Genomic DNA, 25525 nt, shown 5'->3' on the forward strand with positions numbered 1-25525 from the left:
TTGCTCAGCACAAATAAACTTAACTATATGTAGAGACTGAAAAATGGGAGGTAATACACACCCACCCCATGTGTGTATAGGAATCACATGAGTGAGAGTGCTCTAGCTGGCCGGGAGCCACTGTTCTTGCTGTTCCTATTGTTAGTACTGTGGAGCTAAAGCAGATGGTTTGCTCTTACGCTTGGAGGTTTCTCGAAGTTCTCTACCATCTTAAGCTTAGAATGTGGGGTTTCTGGAAGTGGAGTAAGTGAACCCACTGGATCAGGAAAGTGGCCATCCTGTTGGCCCCGTGGCACTTGAGGGTTCGGTGCTCACCAGTCTTGGACCACGTGGCCTGTTTGCATGGACATTTGAGTTAGTGCCCTCATCTCTGTGGAAGAAGTTCCTCTGCACTGGCTGTCATCTCATTACCATTTCTGTTTTATTTCTTAACAAATCAGAGTGTGGACCGGTTGGCTATGGAAACAAGAAAGGTAATGAAAGGAAATCATTCCAGAAAGACGGCGGCCTTTGTCCGGGTACGTTGTGAAGATGAGCACTCGTAGACTTCCTCCTCTGGTGGGTTATTCAGTTGGGAGGTTACTAAGTTGTTTCCAGAGGAAGACGAGGGTGTCGTGATAAGACTGGTTTAATACTGAAATTTCAGCTTGATTTTTCCCTGAATATTTATGGGTTGATCCATTTTCTTATTTGAAAAAGAAATGCTCAAAGGAGTCTGAATTTTAGTACAAGTTGAGCATCTCTAATCCACAGATCCAGAATACTCCAGAATCCGAGACTTTTTGAGTACCAACATGTAATGCTACAAGTGGAACATTCTGCACCAACGTTCATGCACAAAATCACTTAAAACATTACCTTCAGGCTGTGTGTATAAGTGCATATGAGACCTAAGTGAACTTTGGTTGACCTTTGGGTCCCATTTCAAGGTAGCCTCATTTTATATATGCCAGCATTCCAAAATCCAAGGAACTTGGAAATGTGAAGCACCTCTGGTCCTGAGCATTTCAGATAAGAGACTTTCAACCTGTGTGCTTTGAGGAGGCTGGTGGGAGATGGATTTTCGTTTTTGTATGCCAGCTGAATTGCCTCTAATTTTTATCTACTATAATATTATAATGTTATTTCTCTCATAATAAAATTTTATATGTAAATACCGAGCCTGTAACTGGTAATCTTAGTACATTTTTTTCCTCTTGATAAGAGTTTGGCTCAGGTTTGAAAGGAAATTTCAGCTTCCTGAATGCATTGCTCAAAATTTTATCAAAGCAACACTCATCCGTGGCTTTAAAACCGAAGTCATGCCACAGTGATCACATTGAAAGATAAGCGTCCCAGCCTGCCTCTTTGAACCTCGGGCCTCCCAGAGCCAGCCGCCCTTGGGCTCTTACCACCAATCTCTTCTTTGTTCGCATTTCTAAGTTTGGTGTAATGGGTCGCTTTGAGATTTACCCATGTTCAGTGTTATCTGCATACTTCCTGCAGTGATGGAGGAGGAATTATTTTTCCTATGCCATCCTCCTCTGAGGTCCCCCTTTGCATCTTCCTGAGGGTCATGAGAGAGCGAGCAGCAAGGCAAGAGGGAAGAGCCAGTGGGGAGGGGGTCGTGGGGCGTCTTTGCCTGGAAACATGAGGGCCAAACACAGGAATGTCAGTCTCACCTGCGTCCCCCCTTTTTCCCAGGCCTGTGTCGCCTACTGCTTCATCACCATCCCCTCCCTGGTGGGCATCTTCACCCGGCTCAACCTCTACCTGCACTCTGGCCAGGTTGCCTTGGCCAACCAGTGCCTCTCCCAAGGTAAGCCTGCCATCCCTCCCCCTGAGCGTGGCCCTGCTGCTCAGGAGAGCTGGCTCCGCTGTGTGAGAGTGTGTGTGTGTGTGATGTGTGTGAGGTGTGGGGGGTTCTTTCAGGAGGAAAGTGATCAATAAATGCTCTCTTAAGCCTGTTTCTTGAGTAGGTGCTTGTCAGCCACCCACCCATTTGCTATAGAGCAGAGAGATTTCCCTGGAAAAACCCTCTCTGACCCAGCTCAGGCAGCTGAGCCCAGCTAGAGAATTTGAGAGGTTAGCACTGCATGGCCACCCTAGTTTTATGTTTGCTTTGGTTGTTGATGTTTGTTCCTCTATTTGCAACCCTAGGATTCTACTTGCGGGCCTCTATCTGTGTACAAGGATAGCTGCTTGCTGTTGTGGGTAAAACTTTTGCTCTGTGGGAGGCCCAGAAGCATGCCCAGGGATGGGTGGGAGGGGCTTATCTGAGAGGCCACCCCAGCAACGATCAGAGGGTGAAGGGCCAGCAGAGCATGCACAGTGCTCTCTCCCAGACGTGAGTGTCTGGGAGGTGGTGAGACACACCTCTGTGCTACTCTTCCTGAGGGGTGAAGAGGACGGGTTCTTTACCATTTAGTGCCATCTGTCATCAGCTGTGCTCTGATCTGGGATGTTGGCTTCCTGGCACACTCTGGCCTGCCCCACACCTGAGCCAAGAGAATGTCTTCAGGTGGAGAGTCCCAGGGATTTGGTGTAGGACTCCCTGGTCACCCATGTCAGTGGCGTGTGCCAGGGTGCTGCAGGCAGAACCCAGGCAGGTTGGTGGCAGGGTGTCCGTCCAGCAGGCCAGGCAGAGAGCTGGAGAAATCCCGGGCAGTGTCAGTTGTGTGGCAGGCCCTCTGCACACACCTCTCCTTCACCCTCCAGCAGCCACACGAGGCTGCCCCAACGCCCGGTGTCGCCTGCCTGGGTGAGGAAACAGGCAGAGCCTGGGGAAGAAGCTGGCTGGGTGGACCCACCAGGGAGTCTGTGAGCCAGTGCTCAGACCCTGATGGACCCTCAGCCCTGCCCTTCAACCAGTAGGTACGCAGGGTACCTGCTGGCCAGCAGTTGGGGAGCTTCGCTGACTGTGGGGGTCCCAGGCTCCACTGAGGGGGGTAGATGGGGTGGCTCCGCCCCGCCCCAGCCTCGCGGGGTTTGCTGCTGTTGCTTCAGCACTTGCTGTGTCCACTCGGGTGGCTCTCCTGGGTCTGGTGGGGAGTGGGGTCTCTCACTCCTCGGTTCTTTGGGTCCTTGACGTGGCTGTTCTGGTGTCATCTGCATCTTAATTCAAACACAGGACTCTGGCTGTCAAAGTCTTCAGACATGGTGCCTTCCAGGAACCCCTTCAGTCTGCTTGGTTTTGCTGTCAGCTCTGGGAACTCCAGCTGTTTCCCGAAATATTTGGAATTAAACCCCATGTCTCTGAGTTGGCCATGTGGGCCTTTTCATGTTCTTTGAAATAAGCTGCCTCCCAATTCAGAGCCTTTGCACTGGTTGTTCCCTCTTTCTAGAATGTTCTGACACAGCCCCCTGCCCTCACCATCATGCTGTGACCTCGTGCTCATTATCGTCGTGGCTCATGAGCTGACGTTTTCTTACTGATCCTGGACACCCCCCTCTGCCTAGGACAGACACCTGTCCTCGCTGTGTTGGTACGTGGGGGACTTTCTTCTAGACCTGGCTTTACTAAGGATGATGGGGTAGCAAGAAACAAAACAGCAGTGAACAGCTGCCATCAAACACCTGAAGAAGGGAAAATGGAAATTGGGAGACACTTCATTTGAGGTTAGAAGTTTCAAGTCTTGTGGGCCGTTTCCCTCTTCAGGAATGGCCACCTGGGGGCCTTCTGTGTTTGATTCTGCCTGCAGCATGACGGGCAGATTGTGCACTGCAAGTGCAGGCTCTGGAGGCCTAGAAATTTCTCCTGCCAACTTGGTGAAATCAGAACTGACTTTGAATGTTGCAGATTTTGAACAGATTTATGACTGGAGCCCCTCAGTGCTTCACACTTCCAGGGAAAAAAGCACAGCAAAAGTTCTCAAGCCAAATGCTTCTCTGTCATCCGAGGATCTGCTAAGGCTGCTGGGCATGGTGACATACTCCTATAGTCCTAGCAACTCTGGAAGCAGAGGCAGGAGGATTGCAAGTTTGGAGGCTCCTGGGCAACTTGGCAAGACTGAAAATTTTTTTCAAAGGCTGGGATGTAGCTCAGTGGTAGAACAATGCTTAGCATGATTGAGCCCTGGGTTCAAGCCCTGCTACTGCCAAAAAAAAAAAAAAAATTCTGTTCCAAGAATTTTGTGCAGAGGTGTTCTCCCTGCCCTGCTCCCTGTGGTGCCCTGGTCCACACCAAGGGACCGCCGTGGAAGGCCAGCTCCATACTTCGCACACAGACAGTGGCCATCTTGTAAAACTCTGGGTTCCCCGTCGGCCTCGCCCCTGTCCTTTAAGCTGCTGCCAGGGGGTAGGAATGTGGTGTCCATGTTTAAAAATTTATCTGATGACTCTTACTTGAGTCCCTAAATGCTGGGGTACTAACCTTAAAAGCCTATTATTGCTGTTCTGAAAGCCACGTGTAGCAATTGCTGGCCAAAATAAATAATTCGTTCAATTACTGAGAAGGGGAAGGCTAAATATAAATTAAGTGGAGCTTGTGGGAATGGGCCACTTCTGTTTGTCCAGGCACATCCTGGTTTAAAACCTCCCTGAGCTATTTCCTTGCCTTCCTCAATCCAGCCAGTTGCCATCTCCCCCCTCACACTCAGCTTTGCTGGGTCTGGGTCCAGCCCAACAAAGACACTCCTAGGACCCCAGGCAGGCCCCTGGGGGACACTGATGCAGGCACAGTGTGAGGCGGCCCAGCGGTGTTCTCTGTGTGCATTGGTACTGTGGCCGGTGGCATCCCTGGGACCTGCTGTAGTCTTACCCAGCAGACTTCAGAGAAGGAGGGCTTGCCACCATTGTTTGGGCATTGCTTCTCTCCCGGGGGGAGGTAGCCCAGAAATGCCTTTTTTTTTTTTTTTTGAAGGGGGAGTGTGATATTTCTTTTTTATTTTATTTTTATTTTTTTTTAAGAGAGAGTGAGAGAGGGGGGAGAGAGAGAGAGAGAACTTTTAATATTTATTTTTTAGTTCTCGGCGGACACAACATCTTTGTTGGTATGTGGTGCTGAGGATCGAACCCGGGCCGCACGCATGCCAGGCGAGCGCGCTACCGCTTGAGCCACATCCCCAGCCCCCAGAAATGCCTTTTTATCTTTTCTTCCAGCCTCTATACCAGATAACTTCTTGGCCATGTTTGTCAGTGGCTCTTTCTAGAAGATTCTTCCCAGGCACCAGCAAGAGCAGATTCTTTTGCCCTGTGTTTTTACCTTTATTTCCTTATCTCTCCTGTTTGTGATCTTAGGAGATAGGGGAGTTGTGAAGTCAACCAACCACAGACAGAAAATACTTGGGTGGAGGGTGGGGCGCTGCATCTGTGCCATCCATCCACAGACTTTCATCTCGTCATGCCCATATTGTTAACCTTACATGAGATGTTATGAGTGATAACATCTGGTGATGATGTGAAGCATATGGAAGGTATGCATAGGTTATGTGTAAATATAACACCATTTTATATAAAGGACTTGAGCATTTTTGGATTTTGGTGTCTTCAGGGGTCCTGGAACCAGTCCCCTGCAGATACGTAAAGTTAGGTCAGTTTATCGCATGAGACGTGCCATCCTGACGCCCTCTGTGCCCTTCGTGGCCCTCCTCGCCGTGGTTAACAGTTAGTGGGTACACAGTGTCTGCCATCCCCCAGCACCAGCTCCAGGAGTCCCATCTGTCTGGCTTGCTCTTGTGTCCCTGGCTCCTGGCATGTCACCCACTCTGTGGGTGGTCAGTTGAGTGCTGAGTGATAGGGTGGTGACTGTCGGGAGATCAGTAGAATTCTCAACACTGAGAAGTAAAATGTCAACCTTTCACAGCAGAGGATAGTAAGTATTCAGAAGAGGGTCCTCAAAGCTGCTTAGTAGGATTAAATAACTTCATATTTATAGAGACACCAGTTGGGTTCCAGCATGTGCTCAGGCTCGTGGACACATTAAACCAAGATGCTGTGCTGCTTTGACCCGCGAGCAACATGGGAAGCTCAGAGCAATTGCTGGAGGCCCGTCAGGAAGCTCTGGCTACAGGAAGTGCCAGGGACAGCAGAACAGCAGAGAAGAACTTGAGTTTCCTCTTCCAGAGAGCAAAGGGTGGCTCCTAAGGAGAAAAATGGTTTCCAGAGAGTTACCGAGTCCTTGGGGTTTGTATTTAAGGTCTTGGGTCAGAACATCCTCTGAAGAGTGAGCTTGATGCGACCATTTGCTCAAACCCTGAGCCACCTGGTGAGTGCGCACCCAGTTGGTTATTTTAGCTGGAACAGTCACAGGTGGGCAGATGACACAAAGCTTGTCCTGCACCTTCACGTCTGTGACACGTGGTCCAGCCTCCTTAGGCTGTGCAGGGGCCTGGGCTGGATGGCAGCCTTGCTGCAGCCCACAGAAGGTGGGTGCCATGAGTCTCCCCCAGAAGCTCTCTCAATTTACAAGAGTGGGTGGCTCCGATTAACTTCCTCCTGCTGCTATTTCTTGGTCATTTTTTTTATGCAAGCCTTGTGCCAGAAACGAGAACCCACTTAGACTCTGTGCTGGAGGGGCGGCAGATCTGTCTACCAGTTGCGCAGGCGACTTGGTAACGCCACGCAACATACCCGTGAAATGTGCCAGGGTACTTCAGAGAGAAGTGCCTGGGAGGGAGCGGGTCCGGATGTGCCACAGTGAGTCCAGGGCATTCTAGGCTGAGTGAAGGCCTGGAGGTAGGGAGCAGTTCTTCTAGAAGGAAAGAGTGGATCCAGTTAATTGCACAGATCTGAACTCTGGCAAAACAGTTTTATACTGTACATGTCGTTAGGTCGTTTATATTTGGTTTATAGATGAGGAAACTGAGACTCGTGACTTGCCCAGAAGTGTTTGGCTACTGAGTGGCCTTTCCTCACGTGAGGTGTTCTTGACCACCGTCCCTCCTGGGGTTGGGTTCGTGCCTCTGTACCTTAATATAAAGTCTCATTTCTAACCCCAGGTATGTGTGGTGCATTTCTAACACAGGTATATGTGTTATGGATTGAGTACTAGGTAAACTTATTAAGGAAACAGAGTTGAGGTAAGGAATCCTGATCCTTTCTGCTCAGGGAAGTGTAGACCTCATGTTCAGAGGATTCCACCCCTGTGAGCCCAGCAGGGATGCAGGCAGGCCACTCTGCAGCCCCTGAGTGAGAATTGTGTAGCACAGCTGTCTGGCTCAGTGGGCTTGATGATTCAGAGATAAAAGTGGGGGAGAGGAGCAAGCACACAGGAGCCTCCTGAAATTTATATGTCCCAAGTGGGCTTTTCACATTAAATATTGATATCCCGAGTGAGCCTAAAGGGCATGCTGCATAAACCAGGTGGCACAATCAAGGTTAGATCAAGCTGTCATTGGTGACAATTAAGCAGTAATGAATGAGGTATTTAATTGTCTCTCGGCATTCAAACTTCTTTAAATCTTTGTCACTGAAATTGGCAGACCCCTGCTTTCATAAAATATGTTCAAGGGATGGGAGTTTGCAACCCTGTGGGACACTTTTTGTTAAGAAATTGTGACGGGGCTGGGGATGTGGCTCAAGCGGTAGCGCGTTCGACTGGCATGCGTGCAGCCCGGGTTCGATCCTCAGCACCACATACCAACAAAGATGTTGTGTCTGCTGAGAACTAAAAAATAAATATTAAAAAAAAAAAATTCTCTCTCTCTCTCTCTCCTCTCTCACTCTCTCTTTAAAAAAAAAAAAAGAAAAGAAATTGTGACGTTTCCATTCCTGGATATCCCTGGACTAGGACAGCTGTCAGCCGAGTTATTGAGGGGGACACCTGGAGGGGTGAAAGTTTCTAGGAGTGGAGTGAGTTACCTTTGAAGTCTTGTTGGTCCTCAGGAATGACAAATGATAACAGTTGCTACATCTGTGACCCCAACTACTTGAGAGACGGCAAGAGGACTGCATGTTTGAGGCCAGCCTGGACAACTTGGGGGAGACACTCCCTCAAAATAAAAAGGGCTTGGGATGTAGCTCAGTGATAGAAGCTTTGCCTTCCATGTGCTAGGCCACAGGTTCAATCCCCAATACTGGAAGGAGAAAAAATCCATTAGCACTTATGTAATGCATTATTAAACAGAACACCAGCCCTGAGGACGGGCCGGGTTATCACTTCTTGACTGTCTTATGATTCATGTCCTGAGCCATATTCCACATCTCCAGCGCTAAGGACACAGAAGGATGAACCTACTCTTGTAGGTCATAGTTAAATTCAAATTTATCATGTCTGAAGGATGTTTGGAGAGATTGTCTTGTAGCTTGATGAAAACAATCTAAATTTTTTATTTTATTATTAAAAATTTGTAGTGCTTATTTCAAGAAAAAATAATACAGAAATACCAGATTTCTAAAAATAAAGTCCCAAAGTAAGTCTCCAATAATATGTTCTGTATCCCCTACCAACTTCCTCCAAAAATATAATGTTAATGAGTTGGACATTTCCCCCAATTTTTCCTCCTGTAGGTCCTCTAAAAATCTTCATTATTCTCACATTCCCTGGGCTCTTCAGTTCGCCTGCCTTCCGTCTTCTCCCTCCTTCTGTGTTCTCATATTTGTGCAATCCTCACCTTAAAAAATAAATGAGGTTGTCTTTTACAGTGTTTTTCATAAGCTTCTTTTGCTTATTAGTAAATCTTGGGCACCCCACCTGGCACCCCATGTCACAACATACAGCTCCACCCCTCATTGTAATGGCTGTATGGAGTTCTGTTTCTCTTTTGTGGGAGTGGTATGAATTATTTTCCCCAAGCCCCAAATCTACTCCCCCCCGCCAAAAAGAAAAAAAGGTTCCTTCTATTGAAAAATATTTGGATTCTTTCCAAATTTTCTGCTCTTGCAGACAATGTGCAGACCTGCATCTTAATTTTGAGTATTTCACAGCTTTCTGACAGCTGTCCAGTTGACTGGAGTCTCAGCTTCTTGGAATGTGAACCCCTGGTGTTCAGACAGACACATTTCGAGGCTTGGTACCAAACAGCAGCAGGGCTCTGCAGGTGTGCAAACACATGGGAGGCCAGTGGCTCCTGAGTTGTCTGCAGGAGCCAGAACAGGCCCTGGAGCGTAGTGTGAACCTTTTACACCCTCAAGAAAGAGTCCTTGAAAGTGGGGGTGTCCGAAGGGCTTGAGTCCTGAAGTAGGACTCACTTCAGGAGAAGCAGATCAGAGAAGAATCTTTGTGCATTTGCTGAGCTGTGCAGAGCCGCATCCTGGAGGGTCCCACGGAGGGTGTGTCCCTGTGAGTTTAGTGCAGAACCCTGCAGTCAGAGGCCTAGAGTGGTCCTCCCTCAGCATGGGAGTCCTAGGATGCTACTCCTTATGAATGGGAATCTGATTTCTCCTCGTTTCTCTAGGACTTTTTTTTTTAATATAAGCAAAGGCACTTGAAAATTTTATTTTTTAAATTTTGAGACAAAGTCTCATCAAGTTGCATAGAAAGAGCCTCACTAAGTTGCTGAGGCTGACCTCGAACTTGTGATCTTCCTGCCTCAGCCTTCCAAGTCATTGTGTGTGCCCCCATATCCAGCTACAAAAAAAATTCAACCCATTTTATCCTGAATAATCTTACCCTGTCCTATGGTGTTGACATCAGCTAGGTATAGTGGCATGCAGCTGTAGTCCCAGCTGCTTGGGAAGCTGAGGCAGGAGGATTGCTTAAGCCCAACAATTTGGGGCTAGCCTGGGCAACATAGCAAGACCCCCATCTCTTAAAAATAAAGGGCTGGGGATATAGGTCAGTGGTAGGGTGCTTGCCTAGCACCGAGGGGCCGCCCTGGAGTCAATCCCCAATACCCTGGGGCGAGGGCAAGGGGTGGGGCGGTTAAAAGAGAATGATGTTGACATTCAGAGCTCTAATCTTGGAGGAAAACCTGTCTTTGTATGCTGTCAGTTCTGGGTTATAACTATAAAGCTAACACTGAGAAGTCTCCCAGACAGTGTTTTCTATATGGGGCCTGTCTTCTGGGGATGGAAATTAAAAAAACTGCTTTGGAACCCAGCATGCCCGAGCCTAAAATGGCTGTTTATTTTAGCTCCCTCCTCCAGAATAAAAACTGGGTGGAGCGGGTGAGGCTAGCCAAGGGCAGGGGACAAAACTGCTCTCTTAAATGAGACATATAGTAGGCACATTCTCTGGGCCACTCAGCAATACACACATAAATGGAAAAAAAAAACTTTCAAGTTGCTGGGAGCAGTTTTAGTTCCCCGAGGAGAGCTCTTGGTTCCTGATGTCCTAGGGTTTTACTGGAAAGCACAGCCCACCAGGTGGGGGGCAGTGGGCTTCTCCTGCGAAAGGAAGACAGGCTGCAGGCAAGTCCAGGTACTGCCTCTGTGAAGGCGGTAACATCAGGGATAGTTGGGCTCTTTTTCTTCTTTATTGTGTAAAGTATACCAGAGGTAAAGCTGACCATCTCAACTACAGTTCAGTGCAGTAAGTCCGTTTATGACGCTGTGCAGTATCACCCGTGTCCCTTCCAGGGCATCTCATTCCCCCACAGGATCTGTACCCTCCCCTCCCTCCCTCCTGCTCTCTGATCTGCCTGCTCTAGGTACGCGTACCCGCGGGCTCACTTCTGGAGTTATTTTGCTTGGCATGACGTCCTCCAGCTTCATCCGTGTTGTGTCAGACTTTCATTCGCTTTTAAGGCTAATCTCCCATTTAATCCTAGGTCTCCATTTTATCTGGTCATTTGCTGACAGACACTTGGGTTGTTTTTGCCTTTTGACTGTTGTGAATAATGCTGCTGTGAACTTTGGTGTACAAGTGTCTGTCCGAGTCCTGCTGCTGCTTATCTGGGGCATGCGCTGCGAGGGAAACTGCTGGGTCAGCCGTTGGTTCTGTGTGTGACTTTTTAAAATTGTCGATGGACTTTGATTTACTTATATGCGTTGCTGAGCCGGAACCCAGTGCCTCACACATGCCAGGCAAGCGCTCTACCACTGAGCCACCACCCCAGCCCCTGTGTGGGACTTTTTGAGGAACAGCCAGACTTTTCCACGGCAGCCACACCATTCTGCATTGCCACCAGCAAGGCACCAAGTTCCCAACTTCCCCACCACTTGCCGGCAGCTGCCTTCCTCGTGGGGGGAAGCGGCCTCGTGGATTTGACGTGTGCTTCTCTAACAGCCAGCAGTGGCCAGCACCTTCTCGTGGGCATTCAGACGACTTTGTTGGAGAAACATCTTGGCAGTTCCTTGTCCATTCTTGAATTGGGTGGTTTGCTTTTTTGTTTTCAGCTTCTGACTTTTCTTCATTTAGTTCTTAAGGGGTGGTCAGCTCAGCTGGTGAATGCCAAGTTAAATGCTCTTTGGTGAAATGTGGGGTTACTGGAAGAGAAGACCATGGCACTGTGAAGCTCAGTAGGCCCTCAAGTCAGAGGCCCAGCTGAACCTCGCTGCCTTCCAGGAGAGCAGAGCCATTCCTGTGGAGGCCTCGGGTGGAGGCGGCTGTTATGAACATGCTGCATCTTATTTTTTGGACGAGGCCTCCCTCAGTTGCCCAGAATGGCCTGAAGCCTGCGATTGTCCTGCCTCAGCCACTTCCCAACTTGATTTTTAGGTGACTTTTACACTAAAAGACTTTTGATGTGATAAAGCCACATACCACAAACACACAGGCTGGGATTGGAAAGGAATTAATCAGAAGCGAAGGCTGAAGTGGGTAACATCAGGGCTGGGTTTCCTTTTCCAACCAAAGAGAGAAAGCAACAAGCCACACGCGTTTTTTAAAAAGGACCCCCAAATTCAGGAAGTCCGGCCCCATCTCCCCTTGGGTTTGACAAGAATCACTGCACAAACGGCCACCTTAAGAGAGGCCACTGAGGCTCTGCAGTCTGACCTGGTTTCAGACCTCGCCTCTGTTCAGTCTTCAGGTGTGAAAATGAGAAGCGACCTCTCGAGTTGCATTGACCTTACGTGCAAGGAGAGCTTGCATCTCTGCCCAGTGCCTGGCGTGTGTCTGCGTCAGGTGTCTTCTGCTGCCACTCTGGCTCAGCCTCCCCATGGTGCCCTGCCTCTTCCCCTGCCTCACCCACCCCTGCTCCATACTCCACCTGCCAGGTGGCTCAGGCTTTCCTCCATATTGTCAGGTGCTCTGGGTGAAGGGACACGATTCCGTTCCCTGTCCCCATATGCTGGGACTTACATTTCTTTTTTTATTTCTTACTCTTTTTTAAATTGAGGTAAATACATAAAATTTGCCCTTCTAACCATTTTAAGTGTTTGGTTTAGCAGTGTTGACTGGGCAGCGTTCACACTGTGGACAACGGGGCTCGAGGACTTTCCATCTTGTAAAACCCGCTCGCCCTCTTCTACCCATGAATGCCTGCCTCCTCACACCCGTTAGCCAGCAGCCCCCACCTGCCCTCCCCTAGTCCCTGGTGTCACATTCTGTCTGGTTTCCATGATTGATGACTCCAGCTGCCTCATAAAAGTGGAATCGTACAGTGTCCTGCACTGGCTGGTTTCGCTTGGCGTCCTGTCCCCAAGGTTCTTGCACGAAGTGCCAGTTTATAGGATTTCCTCCTTTTTTAAGACTGAGTAATAATCTGTGCGCATGGACCGCATTTTATTTACTCATTTGACGGTATTGGGTCGCTTCTACCTCTTGGCCATCACGAATGATGCTGCAGTAAATGTGAATGTGCAGGTCTTTCTGAGATGCTGCTGCTGGATCTTGGGGGTCATTCTGTGTTCAGTTTTTGGAGGAACCTGCATAGTGTTTGCCATAGCAGCTGCACCTTTGTACATTCCTACCAGTGGTGCTGAGAGACCCAATTTCTCCAACACTTCTCTTTTTTCCCCTTTTTTGGTAAACGCCGTTTAATGAGCACGAAGCAACATCTCACTGTGGCTTTGATTTGCGTTTCTCTGATTGGTGGTGTTGAGTGTTTTCGCATGTCCATTGTATATCTCCTTTGGTCAGGTGTGTTCTGGTTCTTGCCATTTTTTGATCAGGTTGCCTGTCTTTGTCCTCGTCATGTTGTGGGAGTTCTTCATATGTTCTGAATCAACCTCTTATCAGATTATTGCACTCACGGGCATGTGTTTCTTGATTAAAAAACAATCTGAGTTGCTGACTGAGCAAAGGTGAGGGTGGTGGCCTTTGAACCCACTGGACTCTACTTTCCCGTGCCTGGGTGATTTAAGCTGCCCCTCACCTTCTGAGCTCCCCTCCCCAGCTGAGGTTGGACGTGACCACAGCGTCTCCCGGGACTGCTCGAGGGCTCCAAACGTGACTTACAGGCACCCCAGGAGGTCCTAAGGGCTCCAGAGCAGTGCCATCTCCTGCCACTTGTCAACAAGATAGAGGACCCTGCAGCCTCAGTCCTTCTGGGAGGTGGACCTCCCCGTCCCTCTGAGCATGCACATTGCCCGTGAGTGTCCTGTTCCCTGCTGGCTACTGGCTGTGCTCGGGAGGCCGTGGTGAGGCTGCCGAGCGCGGGATCTGGAGGCGCCTGGCGCGGATGATTGCAGAGCAGAGCTGAGTCCTGCAGAAAGCCTGTGAGGAGCGGCTTTCCTTTGAAGACGAGCCACCTCCGGGCTCCAGACGCGCAGTCTTCTCTCTGCCCCAGTGGACCGCATTCCACGGTGGAAGTAGATCTGGACCGGAACGCATCTGATCTTGTTGGGTAGTTTAAGGTTTCAACATCGGGTCGGAGTCTTGACCTTGAGTCTTTTTCTCACCGTGGATACTCGGGCAGTTCTTGAAAGGACTCTCCCTCCCATTGCATTGACTCCCCCTCCCCAACTTTTTCCTTTCCTTCCGTGTTTAGAAGCCTTCTTATTTTACAGATTATTTCATCTCTCTTAAAATATTTCTGGAACTGTTCCCTAGTCGGGAGTCTCTAAAACTGTGTGGTGTTTGTGTGCATGTGTTCACGTGTGTGCACGCGGACATTGCTTCAGGCATGTCAGTGGTTATTTCTTTAATAAAAATGGCATGTGCTAAAGCCTCACACAATCCAGGATTTCAGCAGTGGCTCCACCATGTGTGCTGGGACCTGCCACATACACAGGTCACTGCTGCTAGGTGGGTCCCTCCTTGTCCCATTCCTTCTTTCTCATACACGGAGTGGCCCTGCTGACAGCGACACTCTCGTGTGGTGGCTGTGGGGTCCATGAGCCATCCCAGGTTGGGCCCTCAGCCCAGGTGACTTGTCACTTCTAGCCTCTCTGTAAAAGTCCCCTACCTGGCTGGGAACGGTGGCACATGCATGTAATCCCAGTGGCTTGGGAGGCTGAGACAGGAAGATTGTGAGTTCAAAGCCAGCCTCAGCAAAAGCAAGGTGCTGGCTGGGGTTGTGGCTCAGTGGCCGAGCACTTGCCTAGCATGCGTGAGGCACCGAGTTCCATCCCTGGCACCACATGAAGATAAACAAATAAAGGTACTGTGTACATCTACAACTTAAAAAAAAAACCGAGGCACTGAGCAACTCGGTGAGACCCTGTCTCTAAATAAAATGCAAAATAGGGCTGGGGATGTGGCTCAGTGGTCGAGTGCCCCTGAGTTGAATCCCCAGTACCCACCCTCACCAAAAAAAAAAAAAAAAAAAAAAAATCCTGTTTTTTGTCCCTGATCTAAAGGCAGTTGAGCTGCCGTGTTGCTGGTTTGCCACACTCTCCGCTGGGCCCCAGGGGCGCTAGGCCCTCAGTGTGGCCAGACTTCCTTCCGTGACTCTCAAGCTCCCTCCGGCCCTGTGAGGAGGGAACCACCCTGGCCTTCCCTGAGTTCTCATACTGACTTTTCTTCTCTCACAGCTGATGCTTTTTTCAAAGCTGCTATAAGCCTCGTTCCAGAAGTTCCAAAGATGATAAATATCGACGGGAAGATGCGGCCTTCGGAGTCATTCCTTCTGGAATTCCTCTGCAATTTCTTCTCTACTTTATTAATCGTCCCGGTACGTCGCCCCGCCAGGGCCACCAGAGCTCTCCTCACCCTGCCTCCACTGTTCTGGGAGCCCTGAGAGTGCAGGTAGCCTGAAGGTTCCTGTGCTATGGTCTGGGTGTGTCATCTGAGGTGTGACCCATCAGCATTTCTCGCTGTTCTGAAGGCTGGCCGTCTGAGGTCCGGGCACCAGCATGATTCTGGTGAGACCCCTCGTCTAGGTTGCCGACAGCCATGATTTTGTCATCCTCATGTGGCAGAGAGAGAAAGCCAGGGCCAGCTCTCTGGCCTTCTGGGTGGTCAGTCTTCTGGGTCCTAATTACCTCCTAAAGGCCCCTCTAAATATCATCACACTGGGATTAGGGTTTCACTGTGTGGATTTGGGGGACACAAACACACAGGCCATTTTACTCTCAATTGCTGGGACAGGAGGCTTGGGCAGGGGCCAGCCCCAGGACCCCCACAGCTGGACTGGAATCTCACCTCCTCCCCCTCCCAGGAGGCTGAGTGGATTGGAGCAGGCCCCTGAGTCGAGTCGGCCTTTTCGGAAGCCCTCAGTGATTCAGGCTTAGGGAGACGCAGGATGGCCCTTGGAGAAACACAACTCTGAACTTGGCCATGAAAAGTGACTCGGCTCCCATGGGTGTGGGGTTCCTGCTCGGGGTGATGAAATGTTCTAAAATGGAGCGTGATGATTGCAGCTCTGTAAGCCACTGACAGTGGTTGGACTGTGCATTATAAATGCGGCCGTTGTTTGGGATGTGGATTACACGGAGCTCAGCAAAGCTGGGGAAACAAAAGGCGTCCCAGCTGCAAACTCCTCTCCATCAGCTCCCAGCTTCTCAGGGGAGGGGTCAGGAGGCCCCTGGAACCGCAGGCCATTACTGCAGGGTGCAGACCTCTGTCGTCCTGCAGGTGGGTGGGCGGTGCTGCAGGAGGGGTGGGCCAGAGTCGAGGGGTAGAGCTGCGGGGCACATCCTGGAGTGTCTTCACCAATACTTGGTGAAGTGCTTTTGATCCCCATTAGTGCCGTATTGACGGTCAGTGGCTCTCCTCTTTGGATAGTCCATTACTTATGATGTGAGAGGACAAAAGAAAAAAATCCCAGTGTCCACCGAGGCAGCCGGTGGAGGTGGTGGGGTAGTCGATGTGTTTACTGTCTGTGTAGGGTATTCTGGAGCCTTTGTCCCCAGAGTCAGAGTTGAGTTCAGTTCTGACCCTAGGACTTGGTAGCTCTGGGACCTTGGGGGTGTTGTGTGACCCTCAGAGCCTTGTTTGTCACTTTCTATGTCATCAGAGTGCCCACCTTGCAGGATAGCTGCAAGGGTTGAACGAATTGATGGCTATGAAAGTGCTTCATAGTCCCGGACCTCTGTCCCTGGGGCTGCAAATCAATGACCAGAGGGCGGAGTCCAGCCTGCGGTCATGCTTGTCAGCCATGTGGTGATGGAAACGTCTGGAGTGAGTTGCCCACATTTAAAATTTGAACACTGAAAACCCAAATTTGTGGCTCCCTTTGAAAAATCAGTTTTTGCCAGTGGGGCCCACGTTCCATGACCTGCAGTTAGCCACACCTGGGAAGCAGCCCCTTGTCAGGCAGGTGAGTGCACTTCTTCAGCTCCCCTGGGCTCCTCTAGATGCATTAAACCCATTTCTGTTGCCTGCCTGGCTCCTCAGGCATCGAGGGAATGGCCTCTGCTCTCAAGATTTTAGTTATTGTCGCTGATGTCAGTGCACATGCTTTGGCTGGGATTTAGTAATGACGAGGCAAAGAATAGCCGCCATCTATATGTAGCCATCTACACCTCTCTGGGTGCCCAGTTTTTTGTTGTTCTGAAGCCCTTCATCAGCTGTCAGTCTCTGGGAATCCTCCCTCACCTCCACAAACCAGGATTTTTGAACCTTTTCCACTCAGGAGAACCTGACATTGAAAAGGCCACAAGCTAGGAAGTAGCAGAGCAAGATTTGAACCTGGGCCTGTTGACGCCAGAGCCTGCCTGCATGATCTGAGCTCAGCATGTTTGCACTGTGCTGTTTGCTCACTGTCACTGAGGGATGCGGTCCTGCATTCTATCTTGTGAGCTACAGCATTGTTACAGAAACCTCTCCTGTCTGCTCTTTTGTTTTCTGTGGTTTCTGTTACCTACATCAACCTCAGTCCAAAAATATTAAATGAAAATTTCCAGGAAAAAAAACCCATAAGTTTAAAACTGTGTGCCATTGTGGGAAGTTTGATGAAATCTTGCACCATTCTGCCTGGGAGGTAATTTGTCCCTTTGTTCAGTGTATCCACGCTGTATATGCTACCTGCTCTATATTCACTCACTAGCCTGAGTTTACAGATCACCTGTCTGGCATTACAGGGCTTGCATTCAAGTAACCCTTATTTTGCTAAATAATGACCCAAAGCACAAGATTAGTGATGCTGGTGGTTTGAATTTGCCAAGAGAGAAGCTGTGAAGTGATTTCTTTAAGTGAAAAGGTGAACATTTTTAAGGAAAAAAAAAATTGTAACCTATTATCATATGTTGTTACAATTGTTCTATTTTAGTTTCTTACTGTATCTAATTTATAAAACTTTATTTGTAACTGTATACAGGAGAAAGCAGCATATACAGGATCAGGTACTGTTGGTGGTTTCAGGCATTACTAGGGGTCTGGGCACATAACCTGGACACAAGGAGAATACTGTAACTATTTGCCGGCTCTGTGGGTACATCAGCATGTTCAGCCTGAATAGCCAAGACTGAGAGCTGGTGAGCTCCCAGATGGTCAGATGGACCACACACCTGAACCATGCCCACCATGACTAGATCCAGTAAGACAACAGCTCCCGCCTGCCACTTCAGATTGTTAACCTTTCATTCCACAACTTTTTTTTTAATTGGTTCTTTTTAGTTACATCTGACAGTAGAATCCATTTTCACATAATTATACAAGCATGGAATAGATCTTGTAATTCAGACCCCAGCACCTCTCCTTCCCTCCCTCTCCCCACTCCCTGCTCCTTCCCCTTTACTGATCTTTCTACCATTTATGCATAACCACAACTTGTTTAAAATTTCAAATTTTTTTATTGCTGTAAGACCACATGACATCTACCACTTTAACAAATTATAGCACGTGTATAACAATACATATGGTATTGTTGGTTGCAGGTACAGTGTTGGACAGCACGCCCCTAGAACTTAACGGAAACTGCCCCTGGAGTAGTTGCCCCGTTTCTCCTCCCCCTCCTGTGCAGACACTGTTGCTGCCTGATTCCCCACATGAGTGGACTCATGCCGTGTTTGTCCTGACACTGGCTTATTTCACTTAGAGCATTCTTAGCCTGCAGCCCACTTGTCACATGTTGCAGACGTTCACCATTTTTTAAGGCTAGATAGTATTCCATGGTATGTGTAGGCCACATTTCTTTATGCATCCATCTGTGGACCCAGTAGATGGTTTCCACATCTTGGCCATTCTGATAGTGCCACAGTAAACACAGGTGTGCTCAGAGCTCTTCAAGCACCTGCTTTCTTTTGGGCATATACCTAACCACAGGATTGCTAGATCATGTAATTCTATTTTCAAGTTGTGTGTTTTTTCTTTGTTGGTTTGTTTTTTGGTGGAGGGGGTTGTAATAGGGATTGAACTCAGGCAACAACCACTGAGCCACATATTCAGCCCTATTTTGTATTTAGACAGAGGGTCTCACGGACTTGCTGAGCACCTAGCTTTTGCTGAGGCTGGCTTTAAACTTGCAATCCTTCTGCTGCAGCCTCCCTAGTCACTGGGATTCCAGATATGTGCCTTTTAAGTTTTTGATAAACCTCAAAACTGTTTTCCATAGTGACTGTGCCATTTTACATTTCTACCAACAGTGTTCAGGGCTTTTTAAAAGGATGATTTGAAAAGCTTTGGTTCACTTCATTTGCTTAGAACTAAGTAGTTTTCAACCAGCTAAAGTACCTGGCCTGTTTCATGTTCCTAATGCACAGGTGGGTATTCCCCAGACTGGCCTCCTTTCCTCTGCCGATGGTGAGCTTTTGGAGCATTCTGAAGCATTCTGCTTTGGGTTCAGTCTGTCAGTCTCTTGGTGGCCCACTTTGTCTGCAGAACAATCTTCTTTATGTACTTGAGCTGACACATTTCATTTAATGACATTTGGCTAGGCAAATAAAGTAGATTTGACCCAGGAAGTTTGGCGTCATAGTTTCAGGCTCCCCCCCACCCCCACTTTTTTTTTTGGTACCCGGGTCTGAACTTGGGGGCACTCGACCCTTGAGCCAGATCCCCAGCCCTGTTTTGTTTTGTATTTAGAGACAGGGTCTCACTGAGTTGCTTTTGGACTTCACTGTTGCTGAGGTTCGCTTTGAACTTGCAATCCTCCTGCCTCAGCCTCCTGAGCCCCTGGGATTTCAGACATGCCCCACTGGGCCTGACTCAGGGCCTAATTTTGATTCAGCTATAGTTTGTAGGTATCAGAACATCATCATCCTCAGTTTTCTGACATTGATCATGGATGCTGCAGCAGGGAGACTTCTCTTATCCTTCTTTTCCTTGTGAGAAGGTCCAGCCATATGCCTAGCAAGGTGTCCGGGTCCTAAGCTTCCCTTGTTCAGTCTATTCCACAGATATCTTTGATCTGGGAATTGAGACGTGCGCAAGAGGAAGGGACCTCACTTCAGAAGACAGATTTGATATTAAACACATATTTAACACTGATCACAAAGAACTGCAGGGATCTCTGAGAGCCCCAGGGGAGGTCTCTGAGAAAGTGCTGCTGAGCTGAGAGTTGAAGGAAGAGGCATAAGAGGTTAATCAGGTGAGGGGGCGGGGAGGACATATCGAGGGTAAAGGCCTCCAGGTGAGGAGGAGCGCTGTGCACCAGAGGGGCTGTCCCCAGGAGATGCCAGAGCTTGGAGGAGGGCGAGCGAGCGAGCTTGGGGAGACACAGGGCCCAGGACCCATCGGCTGGCATTTGTCTCCTCTTTTTTTGTCACCAACGTTTCTTATTTCGTTTTCTGTTCTCCCGGCCCTTATGTCTGGCTCCTTTGCTCAAGGGCCTTATTTAATCATATGTGCCTCTTACAATGAGCCAGCCCATAATAGTTCACGAATACTCAGAATAAAGCCTGTTTGTTTGCTTATTTCAGAGAAGTGGAAACTGAGGCTCAAAGCAGTTAGAGGGTCATCAGCTATTAAGTGGCCTGCCAGGATCTCCTCTCTGCCGCCATCTTGGCTGCCTCCCATCTTGGCTTCCTGGGAGTCAGTCATTTGGTTCTTGGGTATTCCTTTTCCTAAGGAGTGTGGCGGGGTGGGGGGACCTGCTGCTGGTGGAAGCCAGCTGGGTGCCCCTTGGGACCCACCTTATCGGTATTTGGTTGCTCTGCCTGGGAAGTGTCTTGCCAGGGGAAAGTGGGGAACCTTTCACCCTGAAAGAGCCATCTGTATCCAGGACCTTCCTTCTTTAAAAGATTCTGTAGACCTCAGTTGGCATTGAGCCATCAAAGTGCTTTTTTTTTTAATGTCAACCACTGAAGCAGGAGTGTCACATGGGAAACTTGCCTGTATGCATATTGAAAATAACCCCTCACCCTTCGGTTGGGAGCAGAAGCTCACAGAAGTGGCTCCCTACGAACCTTGAATTCCACGTTACCCTTCGTTCCACCTCTTTGAAGGTGTGTGGAATGGTCCCCCATGAGGGGTCACAGCATTTGGTTGAAAGTAAATTACTAGAACATTCAGATCGTTATTCCCAGGGCAGATCCTTAAATAAAACGTCTTGAACATCCTCACAGCAGGACAAAGTAGCCTAATTAGGAGCTGTGAGTAGAGGCGCGTGGCACCAAGTTGCCTGTGGAGACCAACTGAGTGGAGCAGCCAGGGTGCAGTTCCATAGGTGTCAGCCCTGCACAGAAGGCCGTCCCCACCCCAGGCACTGCCCTGCTGCGCATGTCCTGCCAGTCAGCCACTCTGCCCAGCTCAGCTCTTGCTGTGCTCCATACCTGCTTCAGGGTGGTTGACTGCAGGGGGTGGGGTGGGGGGACAGGGGACATGCCTCTGAAGACATTGCCCATGGTTAGCAATGTCTTCTGGAGCCAGACTGCTGGGTCTGCATGTACCATCACAGTGACCTGGGGTCATGTGCCCTCCCTGCAGCTCACTTCCTGTCTGTGAAATTGGGGTTCACGGTGGTAACTTGAAGAGCTCCAGGAGCTGTTCTTATTTATTTTGTCCTGCTCTGTGCTGGGGAGACCAGCCTCTGGGGACTGTGTCCCCGGGCCAGCCTTTCTCCCAGCTTCCACCTGTTTACCAGTAGGAGGCACTGCTGAGATTGGAGGGCAAGGTTGGGGTATCGTCCCCCATGCTAACGGGCCATGCTTCTTGGCAGTGGCTTTGTTCTTCCACCAAAGGCCACATCTGTGCCAGATGCCCTCCCCCAGCTGAGGCTGTGCAGGTCCAGCAATGCCACACAGGCCTCCCTCACCCTGGGGATGCGACCAGCAACCCCCACACCCCCTCCCCCTGACCCCCCTCCCAAGTGTCTAGACCCTGGGGCCTCACCTTGGTTGCCAGCTCCCTGCACAGTGGCCCTGGTTTTCAGATAGATACTCCTTCGTTCAGCCTTCCTCATTCAACCTGTCGAATGTGCCCCGTGTCCGGCTGGGCCCCAGGTGATGTGGCTGGATGGAGGGTGGGTTGGGCTGCGGTAGTGGGCTGCGCGAGGGGACACTGGGCTGTATTCCTCATGGGATGAGGCAGCTTTGGCAGTTCTGGGGAAGAGCCACGTGACCACACACCTTTTGGAACTGAATTGAACTTGTTCCCTGTCACATCACGACCAAAAAATGATTCTGGAAACAGGCCGTTAAGTGACAGGTAGCTGCTTTCAGTTCCTTGGGCCTGAACGGGAGACTCCCAACTGGTTCCCAGGCAGCCATGTGCTGATCCATGGGGTGAATGACCCCCTGTCACCCTCCGTTTTGCTCACCCTGCTCTTGGGTGGCTCGGCCCACGTGAACTAACTGGCACATTAATCCCCCCACAGCTGCTGGGGGAGGGGCTTTGGGTGTCTGGGGTTTTGATTTGGTTTGGGTGTTTCCTTCCTCCCGCTTCGTACCTAGGCTTATTTATCTGGGTTCGCCTCTCCACCAGGATCATCCTGAACACGGGGTCCTGTTTCTTGTTCGAGAGCTTCTCAATGTGATCCAAGACTACACCTGGGAGGACAGCAGCGATGACAAAATCCGCATCTACACTTGTGTCCTGCACCTGCTGTCCGCCATGAGCCAGGAGACATACCTGTACCACATCGACAAAGGTAGCGGGTTCCCCTCCCTAGCCACGCAGTCCTTGAAATTCAGGAAAGGCCATTTCAGTGTCTCCCTGACATCTCCCTGGTCTCTCATCTACCGTGTCCTCCTCGTCCAGGGCTTCACTGAATTTACCCATCTGGGACTTGCCTGAGTCAACTCACGAATCCAGATTTCTGAGCCCCTTCCTGTCCCTTCTAAATAGAATCCCTGAGACTCTGTTTAACAAGCACCTGAGATCATCTTGACCATCAGATGACGTTAGATGGGCGTGCTGTAGGATAACCTGATGGTGGTGACATGCGCACGGGGACCAGCTTCTCCCAGCCTGTTGCTCCCAGTCTGGGCAGGACCCTTGGGAGAGTGTTTGTAACCTGCACAGGTGATGCTGAGGCCCTGTGCGCCCTTAGTCCCAGGTGCTGAGGAGGAGACCCTTGTTCCCCACCTGCTTCTGGCCATCTTGAACTTGCTGGTACAGGTTTGGGAACGGCCTCCTTATGTCCAGGGCATAACAGGACAGTCCTGATGCTGGACCTAAGTATTCTCCTGCTTGTCAGACCCTCAGTTCCAAATTTTGGTTTCCAAAAAATAGCCCGATTGTTGAGTGCTTTGGCCTATGATTGTGAATGCTAAGGTTTTAAAAAAGTGTCGTTGTGCTTGGAAACTGCAGTGGACAAACTTGTGGTGCTAAGGGGGGCCTTCTGTGATGACCTCAGAGGCACTCTAGCTGGGATTGGGGGGCTGCTGATAGAACTGTAAAAATGGCTATGGTGACCAGAGTGCCTGACTGCTGCCAGGCCCTGCGCCAGAGCCCACAGGCCTCTCCTCCCTCAGTCTTCATGGTGCTGCTGTGAGGTGTTCTTGTCCCCTCTTTACATATGAACGAGGGGAGCCCCAGAGACATACGTGATCTGCTCTCAGGCTCCTGGCTAGGTAGCCATGGAAGTGAGTCCACACCATACCCAGGGGCCTGTGTTACTCTGCTTCAGTTACACGGTAAGGTATTTTAATATGACTGTAACGTTCCTACAGGAAACAGTGCTGCTCAGTGAGTTACAGGAAGTGCACATGCCCAGGTAGCCTCACCCAGATCAGGAAACAACACGACAAGCTCCCCTGGAGCCCCTGTGGCCGTTCCATCCAGCACCACAGACCAGCACCACTCTCACTGCTGGCCTTACAAGTTAGCAGTTTTTGAGTCCCACGTAAATGACATCACTCTGCAAGCGTCCCTCAGTGTCTGATGTGCTAGGTGAAGCTTGTCGTGCGAGCCTGCAGCAGCTGCTCTTTGCAGGACTGTAGCATTCTGCAGTACCGATGCGCCATGGTTTCCCCCACCCTGTATGGTGGCTGCCTCCTGGTTCTTACGTGGGACCACTGTGTGTGATGCTGCTGCGGATGTCCTGGCACCACATGTCGTGGATGTTAGAGGACATTTCTCTCGGGTACACACCTGGGATTGGGGTTGCTGGCTCATGGGTTTGCTTATTTTCGACTTTGGTACAAACTACCTCAAGGTCTTCCAAAATGGGCAGTTGCCATTCCCACTGGCATCGAGGAGGGTTCCATTCATTCTGTTGATAGGGTCCTTTTCAGCTTAGCCATTTTGATGAGTGAATAAGGTTAAGCATCTTTTCTTGGATTTGTTTACATTTTTCTTCTCCCTTTTGTGACATCCGAAGAAAGCTCTGAACGACACAAGTTTTAGGGCCACGCGGGGCCTGTGTACCTGTCGGAAGCAGGCTGCACCCCGCCCTCTCCCTCCCTTCCTTCAGTGGTTGTCCCAGGGTAGATGGCCAGGCCCGAGTGGCAAAGGGAGCAAGGCTGTACTTGACAGGCAGGAGTCTTGTTTTCTAGCTTTTTAAAGATTCAAAGAGTGGATCTTCTTTCCCTCCTCCTCAGCCCAGCTGTGTTTACTCTGGCTGCACAATCGTGACCTGACAAGTGTCTTAGTAGAAGAGAGACCCAGGAAGCCAGCAGGCTCTGCAGGGTTGGGGACTCTGTTCTCCCTGCTTCCCTCCCTGTTCTAGGCAGGCTTTTACACAACATTGACTCAATTTTTGAAAGATCATTTTTGCATCAACAAAGGATAACTTGGCTGCTTTCTTCGCAGATTAATAAAAAGAACATTCTGACATTACCTACAGCAGTAGCTCCAGTCCTTCAGGCCAGCTTGCAGGAGTGTGGGTGTGATGTAGAAATGAAGTCTGTTCCAGGACGCTGGGTGTCCATTTGTGGAGCATTATCGTTGCTAGAAGAGTACACCCAGGTCTTCACTCTTCCACATCACCCGCCAGGCTCTTAAAGCGTTTGTGTTCATGATCCCTGGGTCAGAGATCATAGGCTATTCTTGGTGGCCATTTGCGAGGGACATTTCTCCCTCCCCTCCCCCAGAGCCATGTCTGGACTCTCAGCCCCATTCAACACCCTGCCCTGACCAGATTAATTGTGATTTGCAAACCCATCCTCTTCTCTCTCCCTCTGTGACTGCCAGATGTTAGCACAGATAATCCCCCCTCCCCCGCTTTTTTTTTTTTTAATTTTTTTAAACTCTAGTGAATTGCCTTCTGAGCCTCTCACTGATTCCACAGTCCATCCAAAGCCCAGATTTGTGGATCCCATGATCCCTGAACTGCCCCTGCTGGCACTCGGCACTCCCTGTATGCTTGCCTTCTTGTTGTCTGTGTGGCCTGAGGGCTGTGTGCTCCTCTGCAGGGGCAACACCAGTTGCTCTTGTCCCCACTGCAACTCCAGTTCTTAGCTCAGGAGTTGGTGCAGAGCAGGCTCTTTCCGTAGATGCTGTGTGAGAGTGGCTGAACCACCTGCTCTGAACACACCCTGGCCCCTCCCTCTCCTCCAGAGCTGGGCTGATCAGAATTCGAGCAGACTCATCCCAGAGGGAGACTGGGAATTCACACCAGAACTATTCTGGTCCTCAGCAGCAGACATGAGAAATTTCTTCTTCAACTGCAGTTTTGCCACTCAGTAACTCCGACTCAGATTCTTCTCGTAGCTGCCTTCTTTCCAAGACAGCAGCTGAGCTCAGCGATGGGAGCCACCTCAAACCCTGGGCTTACCCCGTAGCCCAGGCCAGTCACTCCCAAGAACATCATGAGTACCTGCTAAGGAAGCAGTCAGCCTGGAGGTCCCCAGGAGGGTCCCCCTGGATGACCAGTGCAAGATCAGATCAGATCATCTCTGCCTGCAGACGGAGGAGTTGAGGAGCAGGGAGGCCAGCGCGCTCTCATTCTTAGGCAGTGTGTCTACAGCTTGCCTTCGAATGGTTCAGCCGAAAAAAGTGGCCAGCCAGCCAGGACTGGCACACCAGTAGCCGAATGTTAAGGCTTGGTGATTCTCAGAAGCAGGCAGATCCACTGCA

General features: G+C 49.9%; 1 protein-coding gene across 1 annotated transcript in view; it reads left to right on the plus strand.

Moving 5' to 3' along the window:
- VPS35L (VPS35 endosomal protein sorting factor like) overlaps nucleotides 1-25525 on the plus strand; it is a 99544-nt gene that overhangs the window by 65153 nt on the left and 8866 nt on the right. The window contains exons 25-28 of the mRNA XM_081300360.1: nucleotides 441-518; nucleotides 1684-1798; nucleotides 14719-14858; nucleotides 21989-22154. Of these exons, the coding sequence (XP_081156486.1) occupies nucleotides 441-518; nucleotides 1684-1798; nucleotides 14719-14858; nucleotides 21989-22154 (499 nt within the window). The remainder of the gene's footprint in view (nucleotides 1-440; nucleotides 519-1683; nucleotides 1799-14718; nucleotides 14859-21988; nucleotides 22155-25525) is intronic.

The sequence above is a fragment of the Spermophilus citellus genome (genome assembly GCF_964194105.1).
Source record: "Spermophilus citellus genome assembly, chromosome: 6".
NCBI classification, from domain to species: Eukaryota; Metazoa; Chordata; class Mammalia; order Rodentia; family Sciuridae; genus Spermophilus; species Spermophilus citellus.